Source organism: Populus nigra, chromosome 19, assembly GCF_951802175.1.
Source record: "Populus nigra chromosome 19, ddPopNigr1.1, whole genome shotgun sequence".
Taxonomy (NCBI): domain Eukaryota; kingdom Viridiplantae; phylum Streptophyta; class Magnoliopsida; order Malpighiales; family Salicaceae; genus Populus; species Populus nigra.
This window is the reverse complement of record NC_084870.1, coordinates 6,721,883-6,736,055: the sequence shown is the minus strand read 5'-3', so window position 1 is coordinate 6,736,055 and position 14,173 is coordinate 6,721,883. Positions and strand designations below refer to the sequence as shown.

Below are 14,173 nucleotides of genomic sequence, written 5' to 3'. Positions count from 1 at the left end.
TGGGGGCTGACAACTTCTCGTAGATATTTGTTTCTTGATATCTTTCAACCATTGCTTGTCTTCTTATAAAAGACAATATACTTCACTCCTTTTCTTTTCTTTTGAAAATTTGAAGATTTTTCTCATGTTTTCTACGGCAAGCTAGTTGCAACGGATCTGTTACAGCTTTCCAAAGTCATTTTGGATTTTTATTAATATGAAAACTTTCAAGCTGCATTAAAATTAAAATTTTGATACAGTCAGTTGTTTTCGTGATTATTTCCAATGATCAATAATATAATATCACTTAAGTTTACATTGTCACGGATTCTGATTTATTTTTTAATAAAATATATATTTTATTTTGAGATATTTATTATTAAAAAATCCACCATCTCCACTCATATATAACATGCATTAGTATTACTTATTAGTTATCAATAATATAGTGTATTTGTGAAATTCATACCGGTAGCCTATTTAAAAACTGAACTAGTTTAAATTAAAAAAAAAAAAAAAAAAAAAAAACTTAGTTATCTCATTCAAAAACTTGAGTTGAGCAATTAATCTAGTTATTATCTCAGTTAAAACCTGGCTAAATTAGTGAGTTTTTTTATAAAAAAAATTATTAAAAATGATACTATTTTAATTTTTTAAAAAAAAATTAACATCGGCTCAAGTAAATCTAAAGTATTTGTAATCACTTTAAAAATATATATTATTATTTAAAAAATAGTTTGCAATCTATTTATTTTTACGTTTCAAAAATATTTTTGAAAAAATTTAAATTTTTTATTTTTTTATTAACTTCAAATTAATATATTTTTATTATTTTTAAATTTTTATGATACTTCATACATTTGTAACTATAATGATCAGAAACTTCTTCCCAGATTTGTTAATATATTAAATTAAGGGAAGTGGGTTCCTGTGCATTTTAATATCTTTGCATTCTATATTGTCCGAGATAAAATCAATGTTCAAATGTTAATGTTGATATATTTCGTTCTTAGGATCAATTAAAATTCGACTGAAAGGAACATAATCCCTGATCTTCCCTTCTACAGCCTATATGCAGTTGCTAATCGAACATACAAAGAAACAAATTAAACGCTCAAGATTGAAATAACAAGCGATTGCAAATTAGCATTCTCATCGGTACAGCTACAGCATTCAAGAAATCCTGCCACAGAAAACAGGAAAACAGTGGCATAAATGCTTAACCATTGTGCCTCGAAAAGAACTAGCAATTTGAAATGCCTAGCGAGAGCCAAAAGCTGATGATAATTAAATATAAAGATATTGACCATCATTGTCATAAAAGATTTCCCGAGTCTGCCGAGGAAGACCATGCAACGCGTATGTCAATTTCATCCATAAGCAACAATCAAGGTCACCTCTTCATCATACCTCACCTAACATCTGTACTGGACACTGGCAAGCTCGGAAAGAGATACTTGACATCATTTACAGGAGCAAGTTACATTCAAACATTCGACGGAAGCTTGTATTCGAGCATCTCCCTTGTATTTAACCGAATGGAAGGTCCCATTGATGAGCATATATGTGCGCTTTTCCAGTACACTCCCTTTGCACCTGATGGCTTGTTTGCTTCTGCTGATTTCTGCACATTAAGATGGCATGTGATTATTGCTATGAAAACCATCTTGGCATCCGCTTAGCCCAAAAAAATAAGGAAATGCACATATATAAAGTGAAAGGAGGGTCAATTTTGGAACATACTACCGCAGCTAGCAAGTTTACAAGGAGGTCTTCCTCTGAGAAATCTGCTTTCCCGAAAGGTATGTGAACAATCCCAGTTTTATCTGCTCTGTACTCAACTTTCCCCCTTTTGAATTCAGCTATTGCCTGAAATGCATTTATCAATCCATTTCATTAAGCAAGATAATAATCAGTAGCGACCACATCATAAGTGCTACTAAGAATCTGTATAATGAAATAGATTCACTCAATGCATTAAGTTCTACTCTTGTCTGGTGGTACATGCTTAACACTCACAATGGTGATAAGAGTGCAACTACTTTTTATATTTTTGCAGTATTTGGCAAGCTTGTATATGTCCAATTACAGGCTAAATGTAGAATGATTGAGTAAACTCCACTGTATCATTTCTGCTTTGTTTCCAACTTGAAGGTTGAGAAAATGATAAATCCAACTCAGTGGGTGGGGTAGGGGGTTGGGGACGAGGCCATTACCTGAGGTATGTCAGTTGTAACAGTACCAGCTTTTGGATTTGGCATGAGTCCTCGTGGTCCTAGAATCTTACCTAAGCTGGCAACCTGATGCAAGGAACAAAGAGATACAAGTAAATCTCAATGAAAGAAAAAAACTATCCAAAATGATAAATTTTCATTCCACATTCTCAAAACAGATGCATAAGACAATACTATTTGTCTGATCAGTCAAAGTGTACAGCACAAAACCATAATCACATCATAAATTGAAACAGTTCCAAGTGGGAGTGCCTTTTACAAAACTTAGGAGCAACAACCACGATGCATTTTCTAAGCTTAAATCCCCAAACTAAGTAAAATATCCAATCTAACTGTAGTCCATACAACCAAAAAAGACATGTTTCTTGAATATAGCAGAATCAATTGTTGATAAACAGGTATGATAATAAAATCAAATCCAACTGTAAATTCAAAGCTGTCAATGACAACTGACCGGCATGACTTCCACTTGCTAGCAGGTTGTTAGTGATGCTATAAGTGCATCCAAAAATTTTGTAGAGAGAAAATTGTTGCATCCTTCATTAAACAACACATTGTACCCCTACATTAAAAGGCTGCATAATATAACTTAATATCATTTGATGACCCAAGTGACAAACAAATACTTCCCTTTCTATTTTTTTGTCATTGGGGGGATGGGGGGCGCTTGCATGTTGTGGATTGCACATCAAATAGTAATATTAAAAGTACTATAGTTAGGAAAGCATCTCAAAACAAAGATTTGAATATAGGAAGAAAATAAAATGGTTAAAGTTTCAAATTTACCGGTCCCTCAAACATATTTACACAGGATTGAGGAATTGTATCTTACAGATATTAGGAATTCAGTGCACATGCATGGATGCCATTAAATATATTAAACAATGAAAAGATAGCAAAGCAACACCTTAGGCATCATATCCGGAGATGCAATTAATTTATCAAACTGCATAAATCCTCCCTTTATTTGTTGTATCAGGTCCTCACCACCAACCAAATCTGCTCCTGCATTTTTTGCTTCATCGAACTTTTCACCTGCAAATCTCTGCCTCACGTTATGATGATTTCAAGGGGTGGGGGAGGGGGGTTATGATTGGTACAAAAGATAAAAATATTAATTTCACAGTAAAAAACAATATAAAATTGATAATCATCTGGACTTACTCTGGATGAACATACAAGACAGAAAAAAGAGCTAGTTTTTGGTGTGATGTGAAAGAACAAAATTAACTCTTGTTTTCCAGGAGAGAGAGAGAGAGAGAGAGATGGCATGTTCAAGGGACAGATGGTATAACAATCAACTAAAAGCAGAACCCTGGAATAATTAGCAGTCAGCACAAAAGTTGGACATCTGAAACTCCATATTACAATTTCCAGAAATTCAGGATGCTCAAAACTTTCACTGCATGGAAGATATTGTAAAAGCTCGAACTTTCTCTCCTCTCTTCAAAGACCACACCCCCAGCAGTCACCCCTCAAATCTCTTTCTTCCATGGACTCAAGTAACAAAAGTAAAATCATCCTCTTCAACAGGAGTTTGAAAAATCTAAGTTAAATAGACCTGAGAGAAACAATCTTGCATGCTATGGAAATCTACTGAATAGGCAGGATTCAAGTTTTAATAGCATGTGGCACATTTACTAGTTAAGAACCACCGCAACTTAGAGTAGGAAAGTCTACAATCAATACCAAACAAAACCACCAAATAAGTGAAGAAACATTTATTATCACGACAGCGTCCCTGGGGAAGACTTCTTGCCAGATGAGTGTTTCTTCCTTCTTCAGATCATGAAACCATCAAGTATGAAAGAAAAAATTCTAGAAAAGGGAATAACCTCTCCAAACACCAACTACCGCGCAAACCATTCAACAAAATTCCCAGTGAAGCAAAAGCTCCACTGGAACTTCCAGAAACCACCTTTTCCCAACAACTATATGCTCATGTCAATGTCCACCTAAACCCAAAGTTTCCCAAATTTTTATACGGAAGATCACACAACAAGAAAAACTTCCCAAAAGATAATTGACTTAATATTTCACATAAAATTGCAATTGACTTCGATATTTCACATAAATTGGCACTATAGCAGCACAACCACATCCATCACCCAATTACCTTGAAAAGAAGAAAGAAAGAAAACAGAACAGGAACCCGGCACAACCATTCAATCATTTTCCTAATCAGACCTAACACCCATGCTTATCTTCAAGTTTGCACCCGGGAGGAATAACTAAAACTCAAATATCAAACATGTTTAGGGACAGCATACTTTCTTCGAACACTGGCATATATTTGAATCCTATAGATACAGCTACCAATTTTCATATAACAACAGTCCAGTTGTGCATCACAATCCACAGGCTTTGTATTTAAACTCTTTAGTCCAGGCATGCATTAAAATTGTTATGGCTCTTTCAACCAATGACCAATAAATAATTGGAACAACTTTCAGCCTATAATGAACTCAAATGGGATAATCAAATAATACAACAAAAATGTTGTTGCAAGGTTGACCCTCATTTATGTCTGTCTGTGTCTATCATCCCTAGAGTTATTGATCCAGATTGTCTTCTGTAAGATACAACCAATCCACAAACTGATTATTATTTTTTTTGTTGCACATAGTCTCTCCTTAATGTTCATGTTTTCCACAAATTAGAAGATAAAGAACTGACTAACAATAACAGCTTGCTTTCTAATTACACAAACTCATATTTGGTCAAGTCTGAAAATTGAATAGAGCAATTACCTTGGGTGAGCACTGCAACTTTAACAGTTTGTCCTGTTCCCTTGGGCAAATTTACCTATGCAAAACGGTTGATTATGCAAACAGTTGATTAAGCCATGTGTATAACTTTTTATAATCCATGAAAGTTATAACTCACTGTTGCTCTCAGCTGTTGGTCGTTATATTTGGGATCGATGTTAAGACGAAAATGAGCTTCAACACTTTCAACAAACTTTGTGTTTGCTGTTTTCTTTAGCATAGATATTGCTGTCCCCAGGTCGTACTCCTTTTTTGTTTCCCTCAATTTTTGAATTTCCAAGAATCTCTTAGACCTTGTCTGGCATTTCCAATAAAAGGACAGAAAGCTGAATTCTAGCAACATAATAATCTTGAAAAATGACAAAAAGTATGCAATTCAAACTCAAACCAAGTGAATAGTCGGACTATGCCAACTCTATAATCTATTCAACAATTTGTTAGACTAGAGTTCAGTAGAAGCTAAATCCAGTAAAAACCAGTAGTCTCACTTTCTTCAAAGTGAATTACTTCTACTACTAAAAAAAATATTCAAAATAGTAACTAAAACTTAAATCAAAAATCAAAATTCTCAGTCTCTCTTCCAAAGCAATAACTTTTAAGCACAGAACCTGCTAAATTCTTAAACCAAAGCGCAAACCCTCCAAACCCACAAATAAAATCACCCTAAAAAGCCAAAACTCATTGACAAAACATGCAAACAAGAACACACATACTCTGTCTCTCTTTAAAGGCAACGCAGCCTTCCCTTTCTTAGGCTTAGTAGGAGTAACTGTAGCAGTTGCCACACCACCTCCTTCTCCCTCTGTCTCTTCCACCTCCTCACCCACCTCCGCCTCTGCAGCCAAAGCAGCAGCCACAACCACTCTGCAAGGTCTAGACTTTGCCTCTGTTTGGCTATAAAAGTTGATCCTATTGCTTGATTTCCTGTCTGAGATCAATGGGCAGACAGAGAAAATTTGGGGCTTAAAAGAAAGGAGAGAAGGGGTTAGGTCTTGTGGGTGTACTGTGGAGGTGGCGTACGTTAGCATGAAGGAAGATGTTGTACAAGTACATGTTGTTGTCGTTGCCATTGTTGATTTTGTTTAAGCTCTCTGTGCCTACCTCTCTTTAGGGAGTGAAGCTCTGTGCGCTTATCTGCTTAGCTGTCTATCCATAAAATTAAAAAAAAAAAAAAAACGATAAGAGGTTTTTAGGGTATAGTAGACCCCTTTTTTTTTCTTTTTTCTTTTTTCTTTTTTCTTTTTTCTTTTTTGAGTAACACGAAATGATTCTGACTTAATTATTTTTTTTGGAAAGTTTATTATTTTTCTATAATTCATCATAATGCATTTTATAAATATCAAGCCTGTATATATATATATGTGTGTTGTTTTGGTATTTTATTACTTATTTTCTGAAACCATTTTGAAGAAAAAAAATTATGATAAAAAAATAAAAATAACAAGAGTTTCAAGAAAAGATTAAAAGTTATAATTACGTTTGAAAAGTGAGTTTATTATTGATAAGAAATTGAAATTGGTTTAGTTTACTTATTTAAAAAGAGTTAGAACTGATATTATAATCTAGAATTGTACAGTTTAGTTCTATATTAATATAAATCAAGAATTAAAGTAAGGATTTAATTAAACCAAAAAAAATCAATAAGTTGCTTGTTATAATTTTAGTACACGTTGAAAATGAAAAAAATATATAATTATTCTTATGTTTTTTTAATCTAATCTAAATTACTAAATTCAAAATAAATATAAAATTGGAAACATTGAAAGATTATTCAAATCTTTTATTCTTAAAAAAACAATGATTCAAATATTCTACAACCTATCAATTGAAACTTTTGCTACTCCTATAAGTAATTATCATTATTAAAATTTAACAATTATTAGTATGATTTATGAAATTATTTTCAGATTATTTTAATATATTAATATTAAAATAAATTTTAAAAAATAAAAAATATTATTTTAATATATTTTTAAATAAAAATTATTTAAAAAAATCTACTACTTGCACTGTCAAACAAGAAATAACTACTACTTACACTGTCAAACAAGCTATTAACGATGTCTGAAGTCTACTCTCATAGAAAAATAAAACAAAAAATCTCTCGAAATGGCCATTGCCACCTTCTCCACACGCGTCTTCTCTCTTCAGTCACCAACCACCACCAATATCACTGCAACAACTTTGCTACAACCACTCACTGTATTGCCATCCCAACTTCTAAACTCTCTACAACTACTACTCCCTCTCTCACTTGGACCACCACTGGTGGTGGAGGAGATGGGAATGCTGCTGCTGGTGATGCTGGTTCCCGCAACCGGAACGAGGCCATTCTTGCATTGGCAGAGGTACACACATATATAAAAACACACACACACACACACACACACACACATATATATAAATATAAAGATTGCTATGATTTGGTTTGGTGTTTTGAGTTTGACGATTTGCAGTTGGTGATCATTATTAGGCGGGGAGATCGTTAGAGAGCTTGCCGAAGGATTTGGCAGCGGCAATTGAGGCAGGGAGGGTGCTAGGTTCCATTGCTAGCAGGTACTTAGAGCTTGAGAAGTCACCAGTATTTAGGCGGTTGCTTCAATTTGGAGGGTTTAAAGAAAGGCTGCTTGCTGACTAAGGTTGCCATAGAGTGTGGTGTTGGGATCTTTACCAAGGCTAAATCTCTCAAGATTTCATCATGAACCACTACAATTACATATATTCCTTTTCTTCAATTATTTATAACTGGCAAGAATGAATGGAAGTTTCTCATGAGGGGTGCACTGAATTCTGAATGCCTGGTGAGATATATCAATTAGATTGGTTGTTGCTTGTGTAACTAGCAAGTCAACTACTAGAATGGGGTTATCTTTTTTTATTTTTAAAAATGTCTGGTCATCTGATGATTTGTCATGATTCTAAGATCATTTTATTTATGTGCCATGTTTCCAACTAGATATTAGATTATCTCACAATCTTCCTGTTCTGTTTCAATATACATTATGTCTACTGGATTTGTGGGGAATGGTTTTTTAAAATTTTGTTGTTTTTGATAAGCTGTGGGAATCTGATGAGGAGATACATTAAGTGAACGGTATGGACATACGAGTCTTGTATAAACCTTCTTTCTGCTGGTGTTTTGAATCAGCCTGGTATGTTAATTATGACGTGATTGAATTTCTGAAGTTAGAACTAAGATGGTGGCTTGATTTTGTGTGCACCTAATAAATACACTGATAGCACACAATTTATCTGGAGGGATCGTCATTCTAGATTCTAGAGATTATTATGCTGATACTGTAATGCAAATTTTTTTCTGTAATGAGATTTCCAGGCTAATATTTTAGCTTCACTGGTATATGGGGGCCAATCTCAGTATTGACATTAATATTATGACGCCTTAGACTCTTTTGCTTAATAATTTCATGTTTCGAGCTGTTGTGAGCTCAGTTCATGTTCCAAATTGACAATGAAGCTCTATTTGTAAATTATTGTTAGGTGTTCTGCAGACAGTGAGGTATGTGTTGCTCATGGATAATCTTTCTCAATTTTGCTTACTGTTCAGACTGCTGCGGAGCTGGAAAGCAGCAGAGAAAACTTTTCCAAGGAGCTAGATGGCCGATGTTGCAAGGCTGTCAACAGCTAATGTTATTTTCACGTCTCTAGCCTATCAGTGAAACTTTTTTTTCTATATGAATTCTAAAATTAATCATCATACAAATTTTAAATTTTTAATAGTTCTAAAATTTATAAAACTTAAACTGATAATCTTTATAAAATAAATTTAAAATCTAACCAATTAAATTACAATCCTAAAATTTCTATCTATAAAACTTTAATTTTATCGGTGATTGCTACAAATTTGTGCTTGTACTCGTGGGGGAATTGTTGTAAATTTATTTTAAATTATTGTTGAATAATAAATTAATTTCAAAAAACATTTTTGTTTTTAATTTTTACATCTAAATAACTCTTAATTTTTTAAAATTTAATTATTGATTTATGCTAACTAATCAATATAATATTCGATAATAATAAAAATTAGTTCTTATTATTTTTTTAATTAATTAACTTACAAAATTCATTATAAAAAAATAAAAGAAGAGTTTGATACTTATATTTTCAATTATTTTTCATCTTATCGTTTTTTTTATACTTTGATTTTCTTCTCAATTCCAAAATTTATATTCATCTTATTAAAATATATTAGAATTACATAATATTTTATTCGAAAACCTTGTTTAGAAGTGTTTGTAAATTAAGATGGTGATATTATTTAAAAGTTTTTTAACAAGTAAGTATTATTTTTTATTTTAATATATATACACACACACATATACATATTAGGATTTTGAATTAGTATGAATTAAAAATTTAGATATATATTTAGTATGCAAACTGAGAAAAGAAAGATAAAAAAAATAAGAAAATAAGACATCTATAACAAACTAAAACTCAAATGAAGAAATCTATAATACACTTAAAACAAACTTCACAAAACAAATCCAATAATATAATATAAAAAAAATCACTAACAGTAGTCTAAATGGAAAAGTGCCGCTTACAAACTTAGAATATGTTTTTGGAGTGTGATTTCGGTTGTTTTTTAAAGTATTTTTTATGTTGAAATATATTAAAATAATATTTTTTTAATTTTTTTAAAAAAATTATTTTTGAAATCAGCAGCGCATCAAAATAATTAAAAACACACACAAAAAATTAACATTTTTAAAAAATTAATTTTTAAAAAACACGGCTTGTACTGCGTTTCCTAAACGGAGTCTTAGCCATGCCACCATTAAATAAATAGAGAAAGTTGATTGTTGATTATAATGTGAATTTTAATTTAATTTAATGAAATTTTCTTTTGTGATTACTAAAAATAAATTATTTCAAAGTTATATGTTTTGATTGTTATGCATCTATTGCTTTAAGTTGTAATTTACAATAAAATAATTTTACTTGTGTAAAACATCATGGTATATTTTAATTTAATTGATTTTCTTTTACTGAAACATGAGAAGGAACTTAAAAGTAAATCATTTTTTATATTAAAATGCGATTAACACCTAAACAACAAGGAACGTCGCCGTTTACTCAACGTTCAAACTTAAAACGATTGTGCTCGAGAACTCGGAGGGCAAGGTAGTAATTTCAATGGTCTAGGGTTTTATACTATAAATATAGGCTCGAAGCATCAGTCCCCTCTCAGTTGTCTCAAACCCTAGCAGCTCTCAGCAGAGAAACCTTAGAGCATCTTGCCTCTGCAAAAATGGGTAAACAGTCTTTGTCGAATATTTCTACTGTCTTGATCTCTCTCTCTGTCGTCAGTTTTAGAGATGCTAATAATTCAAATTTTTGTATGTTTTGATTAGGGATTTCTCGTGATTCTATGCACAAGAGGAGGGCCACCGGAGGGAAGAAGAAAGCTTGGAGAAAGAAGAGAAAGTAAGACGTTCTTGAACATTATTTTTTATTTCTTTTATCAGAAAAACCGTACTGCTCTACGTGTTTTCCTTTCTGATCTGTGGAAAAGATTTGGTTATCTTGAATCTGGACACAGATAGTTTGAAAATTCTCCTTGACGTCCTGGTTTCATCACTTTGTCTGGGTTCAGACCAGCCACTGTTCTTAAGCTCTAGTACTTGATTTAGCTTAACTAGTCACTTATTGGTGATTATTCCTTGTTTCTATTGCTCCCTTGTTCGCCTGATTTCATATATGAAGGACTTTTTTCCTTCAATCTGGTCAAAATAATTTAATGAAAGTCGACAACCTAAGAGAGAATTGCTGGATCCTCTCTTGCTATTACTCTTTATAAAGGAACTACTTTCTCTTCTTCTCCTTCAATAAAAAGCTGTCGTTTCTTTGGAGATCAATCAATATGGATTTTATTATGTGCTCTGATTGATAGTTTCCTTTGAACTTTAACACCAACGATTGTATCCTTTTGGTGTGTCCAAAGCATTCCTGTGTTCGATTTAATATCTGAATTTGGACTGTGACTGATTACTTTATGTTTTCTTGTGTACCTAATTATGTTCGTGTGTTTTCCCTCTTGAAGGTATGAGCTCGGAAGGCAACCTGCAAGCACTAAGCTGTCTAGCAACAAGACAGTGAGGAGGATTAGGGTTCGAGGAGGAAATGTGAAGTGGCGTGCTTTAAGACTTGATACCGGTAACTACTCATGGGGTAGTGAGGCTGTGACCCGAAAGACCAGGATACTTGATGTGGTGTACAATGCATCCAACAATGAGTTGGTTCGTACTCAGACTTTGGTGAAGAGTGCCATCGTTCAGGTTGATGCTGCACCTTTCAAGCAGTGGTATCTCCAGCACTATGGTGTGGACATTGGTCGCAAGAAGAAAACCACAGCAGCTGCCAAGAAGGAAGGAGAGGTAGGATCTTTACATATAGCATTTGTTTTAATTTTTTTTTCATTGTGTGAAAGTGATGCTTGTAGTGCTGGGCTTAGGTAATTGATTTTCTTACCGTTGATTTATTTATGCAAGTGGAAAAACTAGAATATAGTTTTTAATAGATTTGAACCCATTGTTAGTTTTTCCATGCTGATGTGTTTTTTTGTCACTTATTTCATCTTCCTTCTGTCAGAAAAATACAATCTAATTTTCTGCTTCTATTTGCTAGTTCATGTGAGATTTTTATTGGCTTTGCAACTTATCAAGTTTTTGCTTAATTTCATGAGAATGCGTCACATAGCTAGATTTTTTTAGTACTTACCATATCCATGTGTAAATGTGGGGTCATAATTAGGCTACATTCAGCAATATGAAGAGGTAATGGTGCTTTAAATGTTTTTTGCAGATCACCCATTTATGAATATTTTAATTGCTTTGTAAATTTCTTCTGTCACAATTGGAAAACTTATCAGATTATTTTAGCCTTTTTAGTGTGCGAGCATGGTTTATCTCACTGGTATGTTTTGTTGGTAATTTCACTTTGAAATTGTCCATAAACTTGTATTTTGATTTATAGGAAGGTGAAGCTGCTGCTACCGAGGAGGTGAAGCAGAGCAATCATGTCCAGAGGAAGCTGGAGAAGAGACAACAGGCTCGCAAGCTTGACCCTCATATTGAAGAGCAATTTGGCAGTGGTCGTTTGCTAGCTTCTATTTCATCACGTCCTGGTCAGTGTGGGCGAGCTGATGGGTATGTTACTTCCCCCCCTGTTTATGCATGTTCTTAGTTGTGGTCTTCTAGATTAAGGCATTGCCAAAGAATGTTTGTAAGTTTCATTGTTTTCCTATGGTTGCAGATATATCTTGGAGGGCAAAGAACTGGAGTTTTACATGAAGAAAATACAAAGGAAGAAGGGCAAGGGAGCTGCCTAGAGTTTTGTTATTTGAATTTTATTTTCAGATCAGGCGTCTATATTTTCACCTTATTTTGCTTGAAGTTGGACGTGTAACTTTTGATGAGATAAGAAATTTAACTTGAAGGTAGACCTGTCATTTGAATTTTGAGTAGAATATTCAGGTGGTTCTGGTTTAATTTGGCGTTTTTCACCTCGCATTAAAGATAAATCTCTTGTTTTTGTGTTGAGTTGGATGATGAAGGTTTCTTAGCTGAATCCTATTTCAGACCTGGTGACTAGTCGTTATGAGCTTGCATGAGATTGATCGGTATGATAAGAATGCATGATGCCATACACTTGTAGCCTAGCCGTGTTGAAATGCTTCATTTTTAATGCGATCGACATGTCTAATCAATTTCTTGCTGTAAAATTTGGTTTTGCTAGACAATTGATAGCCTTGAGTAAAAGCTGTTCAGGCCCATCAATGGCTCTACTAAGCAAGTAAGATAGAGATTCTCGAGCTCCTCATTTTTTCAAGTGTTGATCACTCACTCGCCGTGTGGTACTGGTTGAATACGATATAGAATGGAATCAATTCTGAACTTCCTCTATGATATGATATAAAAAAAGATCGTACTGTATTTGTTCTTATAACAAAAATAATATTTTAATATTCATAGGTAAGGGAAATCAATCACAAACAGCATGTTTAAACAGTCACAATAGCAATTTGTCAATTTAGATGCTACAGAAAAACACAGATAATCTACCAAAATGCAAAAATAAAATCTGAGCACTTGTCTTGAGTTTTAACGAATTTTGATTTTTTTTTTAATATTATGAAAAGCAACTTCAAAGACAGCCTTAAATAAAAGCCAGACCTCCCTTGCTCTTAATGGATAATGGAAGAGGGGAGGGGGGAGCCACTCCCCACAGGATAAATGGAAAGAAAAAAGGACCATTAATAAGATAGGAAGAAGAGCTGAGCAAAAACAGAGGGGTAGACCCTCAGACGACCACCGCAAGGGGGGGGGGGGCAGAGTGAGGAAGATAAGAAGAGAGAGAGAGAGAGCCTTCGTTGCAATTATTGATTATATCTGGAACACGAGGGAAAAGAAGAAGAAGGAAATCATCCTCCATGGCTTAGCTTGCGTCGTGGTCAAAGAGTAGGCTTGTTCAATCCATGAACATAAACATGTTTCATTATCTCCTTCCATGAAATTATTTTAGATTTAAGTTCTAATCTTAATATAATGCAGACGCTAAGAGTATCTTTTAATATATATACACACACATACGATGGAATGTAAGAAATCGTCATGTTGCTTGACTAACCTCTTATAAAATCCATCAAAACAGGTTCGAATCCTTCGTTACAAGAAAATTTTATAGTGCTCTAACTATTAATATTTATATTATAAATAGAAAGAGATAAACAGAAAAGAAAAAAAAAAACAGGGTGAATTGGAAAAAAAAAAAACCTCCTCATTGTTTCTGTTTTTACCGTATTTATTTTTTTATATTATAAAGGTGAGTATTCATAATGCTGGTTCGGGAGTTGATTTTAAAGTATTTTTTACTTAAAAATACATTAAATAATATTTTTTAAAAAAATTATTCTCAATACCATCACATTAAAATAATAAAAAACATTAAAAAAATTATTTTAAAATTAAAAAAAAAATACAGTTCAACTACCATTCCAAACCCCGCATAACTTGAAAACATAGAATTTTTCACTAAATAAAGTTACAAAAAAATCTGTTTATACTCGAACCCTCCTCAAAAAAAATATTAAACTATGTGTAGTTAATATTAAACTATTATTATTTATATTATAAATAGAAAGAGATAAACATAAAAGAAAAATAAAATAGG

General features: G+C 33.0%; 3 protein-coding genes across 3 annotated transcripts in view; 1 reads left to right on the top strand and 2 right to left on the bottom strand.

Moving 5' to 3' along the window:
• The window catches only part of LOC133680148 (RNA polymerase sigma factor sigD, chloroplastic), a 30,062-nt gene that overhangs the window by 2,562 nt on the left and 13,327 nt on the right, over positions 1 to 14,173 (bottom strand). The window lies entirely within an intron of this gene.
• On the bottom strand, positions 1,100 to 6,147 carry LOC133680469 (large ribosomal subunit protein uL1c-like). Its single transcript, XM_062103435.1, has 7 exons — positions 5,695 to 6,147; positions 5,100 to 5,279; positions 4,964 to 5,018; positions 3,121 to 3,248; positions 2,196 to 2,279; positions 1,723 to 1,848; positions 1,100 to 1,603 (listed from the first exon to the last, which is right to left on the bottom strand). The coding sequence occupies exons 1-7, from the start codon at positions 6,049 to 6,051 to the stop codon at positions 1,466 to 1,468; spliced, it is 1,068 nt and encodes a 355-aa protein (XP_061959419.1). The 5' UTR covers positions 6,052 to 6,147; the 3' UTR covers positions 1,100 to 1,465.
• Positions 10,150 to 12,492, top strand: LOC133680521 (small ribosomal subunit protein eS8). Its single transcript, XM_062103522.1, has 5 exons — positions 10,150 to 10,257; positions 10,357 to 10,429; positions 11,046 to 11,379; positions 11,978 to 12,150; positions 12,257 to 12,492. Exons 1-5 carry the CDS (start codon positions 10,254 to 10,256, stop codon positions 12,330 to 12,332), a joined length of 660 nt encoding a protein of 219 aa, XP_061959506.1. The 5' UTR covers positions 10,150 to 10,253; the 3' UTR covers positions 12,333 to 12,492.